Source organism: Corvus kubaryi, unplaced genomic scaffold (assembly GCF_017639235.1).
Source record: "Corvus kubaryi isolate FWS band 111438036 unplaced genomic scaffold, C.kubaryi_AGA036_p1.0 37398, whole genome shotgun sequence".
Classification (NCBI taxonomy): Eukaryota; Metazoa; Chordata; class Aves; order Passeriformes; family Corvidae; genus Corvus; species Corvus kubaryi.
The window spans coordinates 16,267,448-16,279,852 of NW_024581137.1; the positions used below are offsets into that span (position 1 = coordinate 16,267,448).

The 12,405-nt window shown below is 37.2% G+C and overlaps 1 protein-coding gene across 1 annotated transcript in view; it reads right to left on the minus strand.

The window, feature by feature from the left end:
* Positions 1–12,374, minus strand: part of LOC121671952 (collagen alpha-4(VI) chain-like) — a 32,041-nt gene extending 19,667 nt beyond the window's left edge. The window contains exons 1-10 of the mRNA XM_042044299.1: positions 12,351–12,374; positions 11,965–11,991; positions 9,582–9,626; positions 9,296–9,349; positions 9,002–9,064; positions 7,798–7,863; positions 6,657–6,710; positions 5,658–5,693; positions 1,228–1,290; positions 419–481 (exon numbers count right to left, since the gene is read on the minus strand). Of these exons, the coding sequence (XP_041900233.1) occupies positions 419–481; positions 1,228–1,290; positions 5,658–5,693; positions 6,657–6,710; positions 7,798–7,863; positions 9,002–9,064; positions 9,296–9,349; positions 9,582–9,626; positions 11,965–11,991; positions 12,351–12,374 (495 nt within the window). The remainder of the gene's footprint in view (positions 1–418; positions 482–1,227; positions 1,291–5,657; positions 5,694–6,656; positions 6,711–7,797; positions 7,864–9,001; positions 9,065–9,295; positions 9,350–9,581; positions 9,627–11,964; positions 11,992–12,350) is intronic.
* Between the last annotated feature and the right edge of the window lie 31 nt (positions 12,375–12,405).

Below are 12,405 nucleotides of genomic sequence, written 5' to 3' on the forward strand. Positions count from 1 at the left end.
ACAGATATATTAATGCACATATATAATTGGGTATGTAAGCATGAGCATCATTACTTGACTGAAACAGATGACCAAGGCTGACGACATAGGACATTCCAGTCTTGAGTTACAATGGTGTAATTCCAGAACACGAATCCACAAAATCAACAGCATCACACAAGTGAGAAGTTCAGCAGACAGTGCTCAATAGTTACAACCTCATTACACTCTGGCACTTGCTATTCACGCACCTAAATCTATTTTCAGGGCTGTTATTTTATCATATGAGACTGCAAATCAGTTTCCTTAAGTATTACACCAAAAAGCCCTTGGTTTCTACTTTTTATGAGCTTTTTGAAAACTCTTTATAAGAACAACATCAACACCGAGAATGAAAAGGCCTAACGTGCACAGCTGGAATATATTATTTAATGCTAACCAGAGGGCCTGACATGCCTTGTGGTCCTGGAGGTCCTCTGATGCCTTGTGGTCCTCTTGGGCCCTGATGTAAAGAAGCCATTGAAACAAGAAGTCAGTTCAGTGTTAACAGCCTTTCAAAGACAATCAGATTGCTGCAACAATCGGAATCCCAGTGCCTGTTTCACAAGCCTTATTTTACAGGTGAAACTTCTGGCTGTTTCATTGTATGAATTTGCCTGGGTTAAGCAGCTGAGACAGTCACTGCCTGCCAGCCTGATTCAGAGACTCACTGAGGTGTCTAAGATACCAAGCAGCCTACTATCAAGTAGGCATGCCTTCTCCATCCTAAAATGTAAAGTTAAAAGCATCTCTAGAGAATTTAAGAGCATCTTTAAGCTAGAAGCTACTGTAAGTCTACCATGATAATTCTCTTCAAAATGACTCCACCTAGAAAAGTTTTTAAACAAAGCTTTTCTCACTGGTTTTGTCAATGCAATAGATTTTATGTATTTATTGCTAGCAATTTCTAATTAATTCATTTTGAAGATATCTGCTTGATAATATCATGTAAATTGGAGATGTGTTGGCTAAATTACTTATTTTTGCTACTCATGTTCCTCTTCTAGTTTCACTAGAAGTTGCACCCATGTAACTTGCCACATTTAATTCCTCGGGGTTACAGAAGAGATTTACCAAGGAGAAGTCTTACTCATAATATTCATTAGCCGAAGTCAACAAAGCTTTCCAAAATACAAACAAAATACCAAGACTGACAATTTATTTTCTCCATAACTAACATAAAAACAACTCAGAAATTCTGTTAATTACCTGTGGGCCTGGAAGACCAGTTTCTCCTGAGTAACCTGTTTCCCCCGGATCTCCTTGCTCACCCTGCCAAACAAAACCCAAGAAAACAACAACAAACCCAGACAAATTAGTACTTGTCATTTGCACATCAAAATATAATAATTTCATCTCTGTACAGAGTATCAGTTGATAGAAACTTTTCCAATGCTCTCAAACAGCTTTCCAACAGCTTCAAATTCCTGTTGAAGAAAACTCAAAAAGCAGAAGAGTAGCTTTTCCTTGGTTTTCTAGGGGGTGTGATGAATATAAAAGCTGCAGCAGAAGAGGTCAGTTTTATTTTGCTGAATATATTTTACACCATGTGTCAGCAATATTTGTGCATTACTGTTGTCCACTGCAAAGACCAGAAGTCATAAAGCCAAGCCACAAGGGCAGATCTTCTTTCCCATTACCCATGGAGAATGGCTCTGAGGGGGAATCGTGACTTCATAATCACACTAGAATTAGACCCATTTTTACTCCCCATCTTTCACTCTGGTTATTCAGTGAGGCAAATCAAATCTGCCTTGATGATGGGAAAAAACCTCTTCCAGCTCCTATCTCCATAAGGCTGCCATCTGAGGATGAGTCAGTTTAGCTGACATCCATAAGAAATACTCACTGTCTTCTGGATTGAGTAAAATGGTGACAACTAGCACCAAGATATTCCAGGCCTTGCAGAACCCCTTTCACTGGAGAAATCATAAACATGTGTCTGAAGATTCTTGGGAAACAGATGGTTCTGGAAAGAATCTTCTGAGCAAAAATGAATTTAAAGGCTGAACTTTCATTCTCCACCATATGAATGAAACAAAAGATAACAACAGGAAAAAAAAAAAAGCCAAAAGCAAAAAAGAAAGCTAATTTATAGCCAGAGTAAGAACACTCTAAAATGGAACACCAGTAAGTAAATGTTACTTCCAGATGCAAAAAAAATCATGTAGCAATAGATTTCCACAAAAATCATTTTTACTATAATGAAAATGGATACATTACTTAGGCACACTCTACTAGAATCCAAAACCAATATAAAGTTTTCAGCTACTTAAATTTACTTTGAATCAAAACTCAGAAAAGTGGTTGCCCTTTTTTCTCCTCTCTCTTTTCTTCTCTCTCTTGCCTTCCTTTAATTTATTCTCCTTTTGCTCTTCACTATTTTGCTTTGTTTCCAGCACACAGACTGCAGTGTTGTTCTTGTCTGTGACAAACACGTCTCTGATACCACACCACACCTGTTCCTTCTGCCCGCTGACTACTTCTGACTGTTAAGTATGGCTAGCTGTGCTTCTTTATGTTGTTTCAACTAATTGAAAAAGGTACCCTCCTTTTATTACAAAAAGGTACAGATAATTGGAACTACAAGTCCTGGGAGGAGTCCTTCTCAGGATATGGTGAACAGCAGTGTGTCCATGCAGACTGCAAGGGAAGTTAATGACTTTGTTGATGAGGGTATTATTTCAGTGCCTTTTATTAAGAGCTAAACCCAAAACAAGCCCTTATGTGTTAGGTGGGTAAATCTGTCTCACTGTCTCTAATTTGATTATTTGTCCCTAAGTACATCACCACCAATATCTATCTACCTGAGAGATTCCTCTTTATTCCATTTCAGCACAAAATCTTCCTCTTCCAGAGGGACTGGCCATATCATATTTCCTTACAAAGCAGGATGCTGTGGTCCACGGAAGGGTCCTTGAAGACCCCACAAACATCAGGACTAAATAGTTCTGCTTCCTGGCCCAGAGACATCAGGGAAGATTCACAGTGAAGCTCTCATAACTTCTGCTGATAGAGCTGTGCCCTGTGGCAGCTTTGTAACATCCTGCCATGCAAGAGATCTCAGTGGGAAGACACAACACCCACAATCTCACCCAAGGATGGATGCCACTGTCATATTGCAGGGTTTCCTGTTCCATCTTGCTTCTCCAGGGGATGTGGAAGACAGAAGTGTGCAATTCTCTTTGCCATTCCTTTCTTACACCTTTTCAGTGAAGGACATTTACATGCATTTGATCATTAGTTGAGACCTACCTTTCAATGCCTACTGACCCAGAAAAATATTTTTTTATTATGCTTTTGGAATTCAAAGCTCATCATCAAGTACCTGAATGAAAACAGTTTAAAAGTTCTCTGTTGCTCTGAGTTTCAGTCATTTCTCTTGTTCCCTGCCATTTTACAAAAGGGTGGCTTCACCATTGGCTGAGGGGGCTTCCAGTGAGATGAAGAGGGTTGTCTCAACTAACATTCAATTAGTTGAAAAGGTTCAACTAATTCTGTACTCTGTGAATTTACTAAACAATTTAAACATTCTTATTTTCTAGCCACATGAGAGTTCTTGTGCTTGTCAGTACAACCAAGATATGGTACAGATCGATTTCCACTGACTTCAGTTTTGGTCCTGTAACACCCATAGGTTACTTGGATTATTTCTTTTTATTGTAACCTGACAGAAAAATGCAAACATTCATCAGAGTTCAGCTGCAATCCAATGGGGAGAAGAAAAAAAGGCACCAAGTTTCATAACTACCTAAGAAATGAATTTCTGAGTGATCAAGCAAGGATTGGAATAATTAAGAGGCAGAATTGCTGAAGATTCTTCAATATTTTAATTTAAAACATCTTCATAAACCCTATAAAGAATTTCTGAGATAGAAATAGGAAACAACTGTAAAAAGCTCATATTCTTTCAAGTTATGCTGATTCTGGAAATAGGCAAAGCATGGTGCTTTCTCCCTGCTGGCAGACAGTATCAAAATCTTCCAGTATATTCCCATCTGCAATGCCTCAGTGAAAATTCTGGATTCTCAAAGTGAAATCCAAATTGGGGCTTTCAGAAACCAGGTGGAGACAGGGGTTTTGGCACGAGACATACATGTGCATTGCAAAAATCTGAGAAGTGACCAGACTGTAGTTTAGGGAACTTGCAGAACTCTCACTTCTGATTGACATTTCTCAGTGAAATATTAATTTGAATAATTCTAAATGTAAAAAAATCTGTGTTACCTGGCTGCCAAACACAGGAAAAAAGTAATAAAGGTATAGCAAAACCTCTCAACAGGAGAGGAACAGGAAGACCAGAAATTAGAGACAAATCAAACATTGTGCTGCTGAAGAAATACTACTGCCATAAAAGAGACTACCCCCTCCCAGTAGTCTTTTTCCTTTGCTGAAATTTATGTTCTATATTGCACCACTGCGGTTGTTCTTTCTATTATTTATTAACATTTCACACTTGGCCTACTCAAAATGCTGGTTTGCAGTTTCATTCAGAAGCTACAACTCTACCTATTCCCCAGACTCCAACACAGGGTAGGACTTCAAGATATATTCCATCCTGCTGGTACTGACAGTGTTATACACAAAATTGTAATGTTTCCTTGGGTTTATATGCACTAAGATAAAGGGGAAATGCTATACCATGGCATATACCATCTTCTTTATCTGTGTCAACAACTTTGCAGAGAGATTGGGTAAATGCGAACCACTTGTGCTAAAGCAAGATTTTCTAGAATGATCATGTAATCTATACTTGAGAATACCCAGCATTTAATTTTTACTTGCACTAACCTGCCCTTGAATATAGCTGCCTTTAGATTTGCTTTGATAACTGTATTTTGTAATTCATACTCTGGAACAAACAAGTTTTCTTTTCCAAGAACATTATTTGAATCATCATTTAAGAGAATTGCAGGGATGTCTTTACTAAGTACGTCTCAGGAAAGTTTTCTTTCATTGTGACTCTGTGGGGTATAAGCCTAGGAGAACCAAGGCTACTACGTAACAGTGAGAGAGAGATTGTCATCTCTCAATGACATGAGACCTTTTTCCACCAGAGGATCTTCCTGGAATGATCAGTCAGCATGCAGTGGGTTTGACCCATTCTGTACATCCTATATTCTTTTAGATATTGACTTATTATTTCTAAAATCTTGATTACATTATATGCTTTGAGCCAACTTTCAGAGCTGCAGTTAACACTGTTAAGTTTACTTTGAGCAAAGCATCATGTAGAACTTGCCCTAATTTTATCTGTGCTGAATGTGTGTATCATGCATATCTCTGTGTGCATGCAGCAAAGGAGGAATAAACTGTCAGACTTTGCAGCCTGACTACTCATTCCTGTCATGTTTAGTGAAAGTCTTTTCTCTAGCTACGTTCCCATACTTGCCCTAATAGTAAAAGTAACTGTCCTTTTATTTTGATGAAAACTCCTTTCCAATTCTAAATCCTTCAAGTCAGGAGAGCCTCTAATATATCCACCTTAGAGTCAAAGGCTGTCTTGGCTTGAAATAGACTTTTGATTGTTAAACACTTGTGCGTTGGCTCACAATGAAATTTTTCCTTTAAGAGGAACAAACACTCTGGCTGGCCATGTAGCTGCATATAAAGAGGTAGCTGCAGTGTCAGCCACTCACCTTTATACCTGGAGGGCCTCTTCGACCTGCTGCACCCTAGGAAGGAGTGGCATGAGAGATTACATCCAGAATACTGAGCAATATGTAAAACAGCTGTTTATCATAAAACACATTATATATACAATAAAATCAAATACAGCTTAAAGAAAGAAGAGATTATTTTCACAGAAAGATTTAAGGTAAAAAAATGAGAAAAGGGTGGATTTGGGACAGAAATTCTTACACGAGTAAGTCTTTCCAAAATGCAAAAAGATTTTAGATCCTTAATGAGTGCAGAGGGAAGACATTTCAACAAAATTCTGGAAAACATCTTCCTAGTCAGCTGCCCTTTGGCTTTTTTTCTGTAAGAAGAGAACAAAAGCCCTCTTCTCTCCCTGTGAGACCAGAGGTTTGCACCACTTCCTGCTGCACACTGCTCAGCAGCTCTAGTGAATGCTACTGCTAAACCTCACATCACCGCAGGCCTTTAGGATGTTTTTGCAGCCTGACTGAGGAGTGATCATGCCAGACTTTGGCATTAGGCAACCGTTCTGACAGCCTAGAAGAGGGGCCTTCACAATTTCTAGTCTCCAGTGAACTAAAAATGAGCAGCTCAGCTGCCAGTGAGCTTATCTGTATGCTTGAACAGACACAGAAAACTTGTAGTCATGGGCAGAAAGAAGAGATATATTTATCTAGGGTGGAATCACGAAGCAATTAAGGTTCACTGAAAAAGAAATGGAGTTTAAGTCTTGTGACTTCATACGAATCAGACCTGAAATTAACAGGAATGCAAATTCCTGATTTTAAAGAGAAGAAAACACATTGCAATATATATAAGCTACTAAACTTGAAGCCAAATATGTTTCACTATGAAAACTTAAGAGGATTTTTGTTCCCTCTCCATGCAGGAGTTTGAAGGGTGGGATAACAGGAAGAAGACAAAAATGGGTTTTACAGTGGGAACCCCACTGTATCTTTTATCAGTTATTTTCACCCCATATTGATTACTATTCTTACATCTAGGCCAGCATCACCCTGCTCTCCTTGGACTCCATGTGGGCCTGGGTCTCCCTGCAAAACAAAGTAATTACCAAGCTCTTTAAACACTTTCCTTTTTCTTGTACATACACATTCTTCTTTATACATTCCTTCTTTGTTTCTTCTTCTAAGTATTTTCATTGCAATCAATTGTGTCATACTAATGCTGATTCTTGCTTTCTGCAAATCATTTCCATTCAAAAATTATAAACCACACAGATCATGTCTGCTTTGGATTTCCAATTACTAACAGCCAATATTAAGTCAAGGCTTCCTTGAAATCATTTTTGTTGACTTCAGCCTTTCAGCTGGACTACATAAGATGAGATTTGCTTCCAAAGAGTCATCAAAACCCAATTACTCTCCAAAAAGTAACCCTCAGAGTTTTTCTACTGCTTTCAGCACACTCTACATAGACATACATGTGTGCGTACAACCCTACTTTTTCAGAGAGAATCAGACTTCTAAAATAGGGGATTTTTCTCATATGTTTGCCACCCACTTAAGCTCTCATTCACCACCATTTATGTACTACTGTCCAAATACTTATCAGGTTTTCTTATTCTTTCCAAACAAAGTGTAATGGCAACGCAAGCTGCACTTTTCTCTTATGCTTCTTTTCTTGCAGTTTTGCTCAAACACCTGCTAAAAACTCAAACATGACTATAAAAGGACATATCCCAGCTCTTACACTCTATTTACAGATCAAAATGAAGTTTACCCACCACCCTGAGGCAATAGCAGTTCTGTAACAAAATGAGTACAGCCTGTTAGTACCCTGTGCATTTTTCCCAGCATGATTCTCAACAGTATCCTTACAACCCATATCTTGAAGCTTCTCAGGTTACTGATGTAAATTTGTGGTAGAATAATATATTTATACGAAATTTATATTTTCCCTTAGCTCTACATTATGAGAATATTTCCATAGTCTTTGTAAACATTTTAAATTTTTTTTTTCTTTTTTTACTGTATCAAGCAGTTCCTGAGGCTTTCTGTGTTGCAGACAAACACTAAAGGCAAAATGCAAACAAACAAAAACCTCCTGGGTCACTGGACAGCCAATAGAAATTAGCAATTATGCAAATCCTCTCCCCACAAAATAGAACAACATGCTTACCTGTGGTGCTAGGTTTCCCTTTTCACCCTTTGGACCAGTAACATTATTGTTAGCTCCAGGATCTCCCTGAAAAAGATCAACGGAAACCTCAGCATTTTCAGTTACCACACCTTTATTACTTTGACTACAGAGGCAGGATACAGAAATAGAATTAATTAGATTTGTAATTGCAGACAGCAAGAACTAAAAAGGCTATTTTAAATGAAGCTGCTTGTAAGAACACTATATAGGAAGTTCTGCAAAGTCCACAAAGTTCTTTTCCTCAGAAATTAAAAGCAAAATTACTAATGGGCAACAAATTAAACTGAAAATGTGAAACTGTTCTGGTTGATTCAATATAGTTAATAGAGTTAAGATAATAACTCATGAATTTCAGATGGGGGGTTACACTAGAATGGAGTTCCATTTAGCCACTTAATACTAGATCAGGTGAAATTCTATCTCTCAAAGAGGCAAATTACCATGACACCTGAACATTTCAATATAAGCATTAAAGACAGGAGTTAGCACAGTGTATGATTGTTTGGAACAAAGTCTTTGAAATATATGTGAAAAGACAAAGTTGTGACACAAGAAGTGTGCTGTCTGCACTGGAATTTTAGTCCTCAGGGAGTGCATTTATATAGGTCTCTTGAGCATGCAAGGAAAAAATGTGAACATGAAGAAGTAACTTGCCTTTGCATCATTATAAATTGCTAACCAAGAGTCAGTGCACAGGGTTTTCAAGTGATCTAAAATTCCTCTGCAGGGTGGGAACCAACAGGGAAGACTGACCTAGTCCACCTGGTCTTTTCACCAGATAATCTAGTCTAGTGTGAGGTGTCCCTGCCCATGGCAGGGGTGTGGAACTAGATGATCTTTAAGGTCCCTTTCAGCCCAAACCATTCTATGATTCGATGATAAATAGCCTCAGAAGGAGTTATGTTGCCTCTGGTAAAAACAAACAAACAAACCAACCAACCAAAAATTCATGAAACAAGCGTGGGACCTGAGGCTTAAAAACCTCCTTCCAAGCAACATATCAAAACACATCAGTCCACCTACATCTAAAAAGTTCAGAACTCCTAGAATACACCATTCTCCTTGCAGAGTACTGCATTGTCTAGGACTGTGAAAAACTCTTCAAATCACATTTCAGACATCTCCATCCCAAAATCGAGGTGCAAATCAGTGAAATATAACAAAAATAAAGGAATGCACTTACATGATCTCCTCTTAGACCAGATTCTCCTCGTTCACCTGGTTCTCCTCTGGGGCCTTTTATGCCCTAAATTCATAAAAAGAGCACAAACAATTCAGGTACAAGTCTAAATAGTATCTGTGGCGGTGGAGGGCCAGATCTGTTGAAGTCAGTGGAGCTATGCTGATTTAGAGCAGGAGTGACAGCTTATTAGAGAACAGGCAGCTATTAAAAACAACTCACAGGCTTTACAGACAGCATTACACTTTGAAAAGATGTTTCAATAAAATGTAAGCATTACTGTAAACGGTACTTCACCCATTTTCCTCTGCTGCCTTTGTCTCCAGAAGGTCCAGGAAATCCATGTTCTCCCTATACTCAGAAAGAGGAAAGAAAGAAGAAAAAAATTAATGGTTGTTCTTTCTGCTAAATCGGGTTCTCAAGTTTTGTCTGGCAGAATCCCGCTTCAATCAGATATGGAATTCTAAACACCCAACAACAGAATTTCTGTTCAGCATTAAAACCCATTCAAGGCACAAAATCTGTACCTTTGAACCCTGAGCTGGTGTCTTTAATAGCACTGCACATTTAAACTAATGGTTACCTGCTCTCCATCAGTGCCATCAAATCCACTCTCACCATGTTCACCCTGTAGTAATAAGGAAAAAAAAAAAAACAGTTAGCATTAGTCCACTTGTCTCTTTGAGGAAAGAAGTGCTCACCCTGCATTTGGAAACTTGAAGATCTGTGGTCTTTAACAGTTAGCAAGAATAATTAAGAATAATAACTATAAATTTGAATTAATAATTCATATTTTAATGAATTAAGAATGTATAAAACAACTAATGGTTAAGGACCCTTAATAAGAGAAACCTAAATTAGAAATAAAAAGAGAAACCTAAATAGAAATCTAAATTATAGATTTCTATATAGAAATCTATTATATAGAATCTATTTATATAGATTTAAATTCTGCTTTTCCTTCTTTTAGCTTTCAGATCTTTTCCCAACTGCAGCACCTTCAAAATCCAAATATATTCCAAAATATAACTACTAGTATTTGATCTAACCTGCTGATAACCTTGTAATGCTGATTTGAACCATTATATGTGTTTGTTTTGTGCTTTTTTTCTTTTTTGCATAGTTTTATAACATGAACAGTGGATTGAAAAACCAGGAAGAATAACCATGATTAAAAAATTATAATAAAATTAATAAATATTTAAGGAGTTTGCAGTGTTAGCTTGTGTGAGGCATCTAAATAAAGTTATAACTGTGAGAATTTTATTTCATTTATGTATGCTCCTCAATGTTTCAGACCCAGCCAAATAACACATTCAATTTTTAAAGGATATTTTGAAATTTCTTCCATTTTTCTTTTTTAGGACAGAAATTAAGGAATTAACTGTGGTGTTTTGATTTGTAGTAAGAAATTAACTTAGCAGAGACAACTAGTCAGAAAGCTGAAATAATATTCAATAAATACTGTAAGTGGCACAAGAACAAGTTAAAAACATCAGGAGTCTCACTCTGATAGAGGCAACAGATACAATTGCTTTGTAGGTTTTGATTGTAAATTGACTTTGCAAAACTACCAAGCTAAAATTCCTGAGGAAGAACTTCTTTCATTTAAAACAGTTCTATATCTACTACAAGAAAAAACAGCTGGCTGTACACTTCGATAAGATTAATACATCACAAACAAGAATTTCTTGAATAAGCATTCCAGAAAAATTTTGAACACTAAGTAATGATGACTTTTATTGAAGTGTTATTTTTTCCATCAGTCATTTCCTACCTCAGAAAACCTGAGCCAAACTTCATACCATTAAATATTCAGTATTGCCTTTTCTCCAAATAGCTATAGTAAAATGCCTTGCAGACTTCAATAACTTCAATAAACTGCCTCAGCCTTACTGAGTTAGCACAATTGAATCACATTTTTTGTGTGTTGAAAGTTTCACACTTTTAGCTAAAATAAAGTTTGTGGAAATAATGACACAACAATGAAGATATTCACATATTCACTGGATTTCAGTATGGTTTGTGTGCCTGGTATCTCCTACTGCACTTTTTAACTTCGACAGATCGAAATCATCAGCAAGTAGTCTCCCTCTTCTATAATCAGATGTTTTGGATATTTGAAGGAGGGCAAATTACTTCAGAGAACACAGGAGAAAATTGAAAAGGAAAGAGAAATACATGAGAAGATTAAAAAGTTAGTACAGAACAGTACTTTAAATAGAGCTGAGGTTTCAGAAACACTCTCTGAACTTTCTCGCAGCTGCTCAGTTATGGAGGCAAACATCTTCTGAGTGTTGGAGGCTCACAAGTCTTTTTCAGAAGTGGTTTTGTATCAAAGCATTCAATACATGTTAATTTCATTTTAATCACTGTAGCTTGGAAAGGATTACTGTTATAGATCATTGTCTTCCAGGCTTCACATTTTATTAACGAGTTGGTGACCATATCTCCTTGATGAACAGGTATGTTTGAAAGGTTAAACAAGCAGACTTGCAATATTAGCAGATGAGATGAAAAACAGTTTGAAGAGAAGTTTGGATATTGAAAATATGTCAGTAATGATCTAGTGAAAATGCTGTCTGATCCCCAATAAATATTATTCACAACCTTTTTTTCCCTCTGCTCCTCTTCCTCAACAATTAGAATGAAATTCAGCTGACCAGAATTACCACCTTAACAGATTATCAAACTAGTCAGTAAATAAATCCTTTTCCCATCAGTTAGACTAAATCAATTATGACTGCAGTCATATAAAAATACAATTATGACTGCTGATTTTGATTAATGTGATAGGAATCTTAAATCCATTCTTACAGAACCATAGCAAAAGTATATTAAGTGCTGTGAAATTTTTACACTATTTTCCTTCTTTGTTGATAATTTCCTTTTACAGAGTAACATGGACTTAAAAGGAAGCAGAACATTGCTCCCAAAGAAAATTGATCACACACAAAAACACATACCTGACTTCCTCTATAGCCTCTTGCCCCCTGGAATTGAAAATAAATACAGATGAAATTTGGTAAAAGTATTTTTATTGAGCTTGAGAAGCAGGGCAAAATAGCTTGATGTGCAGAGGTATGCTGGGCTCAGTATTGGTAGTCCCTACTGTAAAACCCTCTACTGCCACATATAGGATTTACTCCTTTCCTCTGGGAAGACAGTACAGGCTTCATTTTCATTCCCATTCCATAAAGCTTTATAGCTTTAACTAAGGCCAGCTGGGAGCTGGTGGTGAAAAATCACCATCAAGTTGCTTAGTCAGCAAAATCCTGAACCACTCAACCACGCCTGGGTTACACAAAATACCTTTCAAAATGAGACAGCAAACAAAGTCTGCCACTCTTACAGCTGGACCTTGCTGTCCATCCATGCTTCAGGAAGACAGCACAGGGATTTGTTCC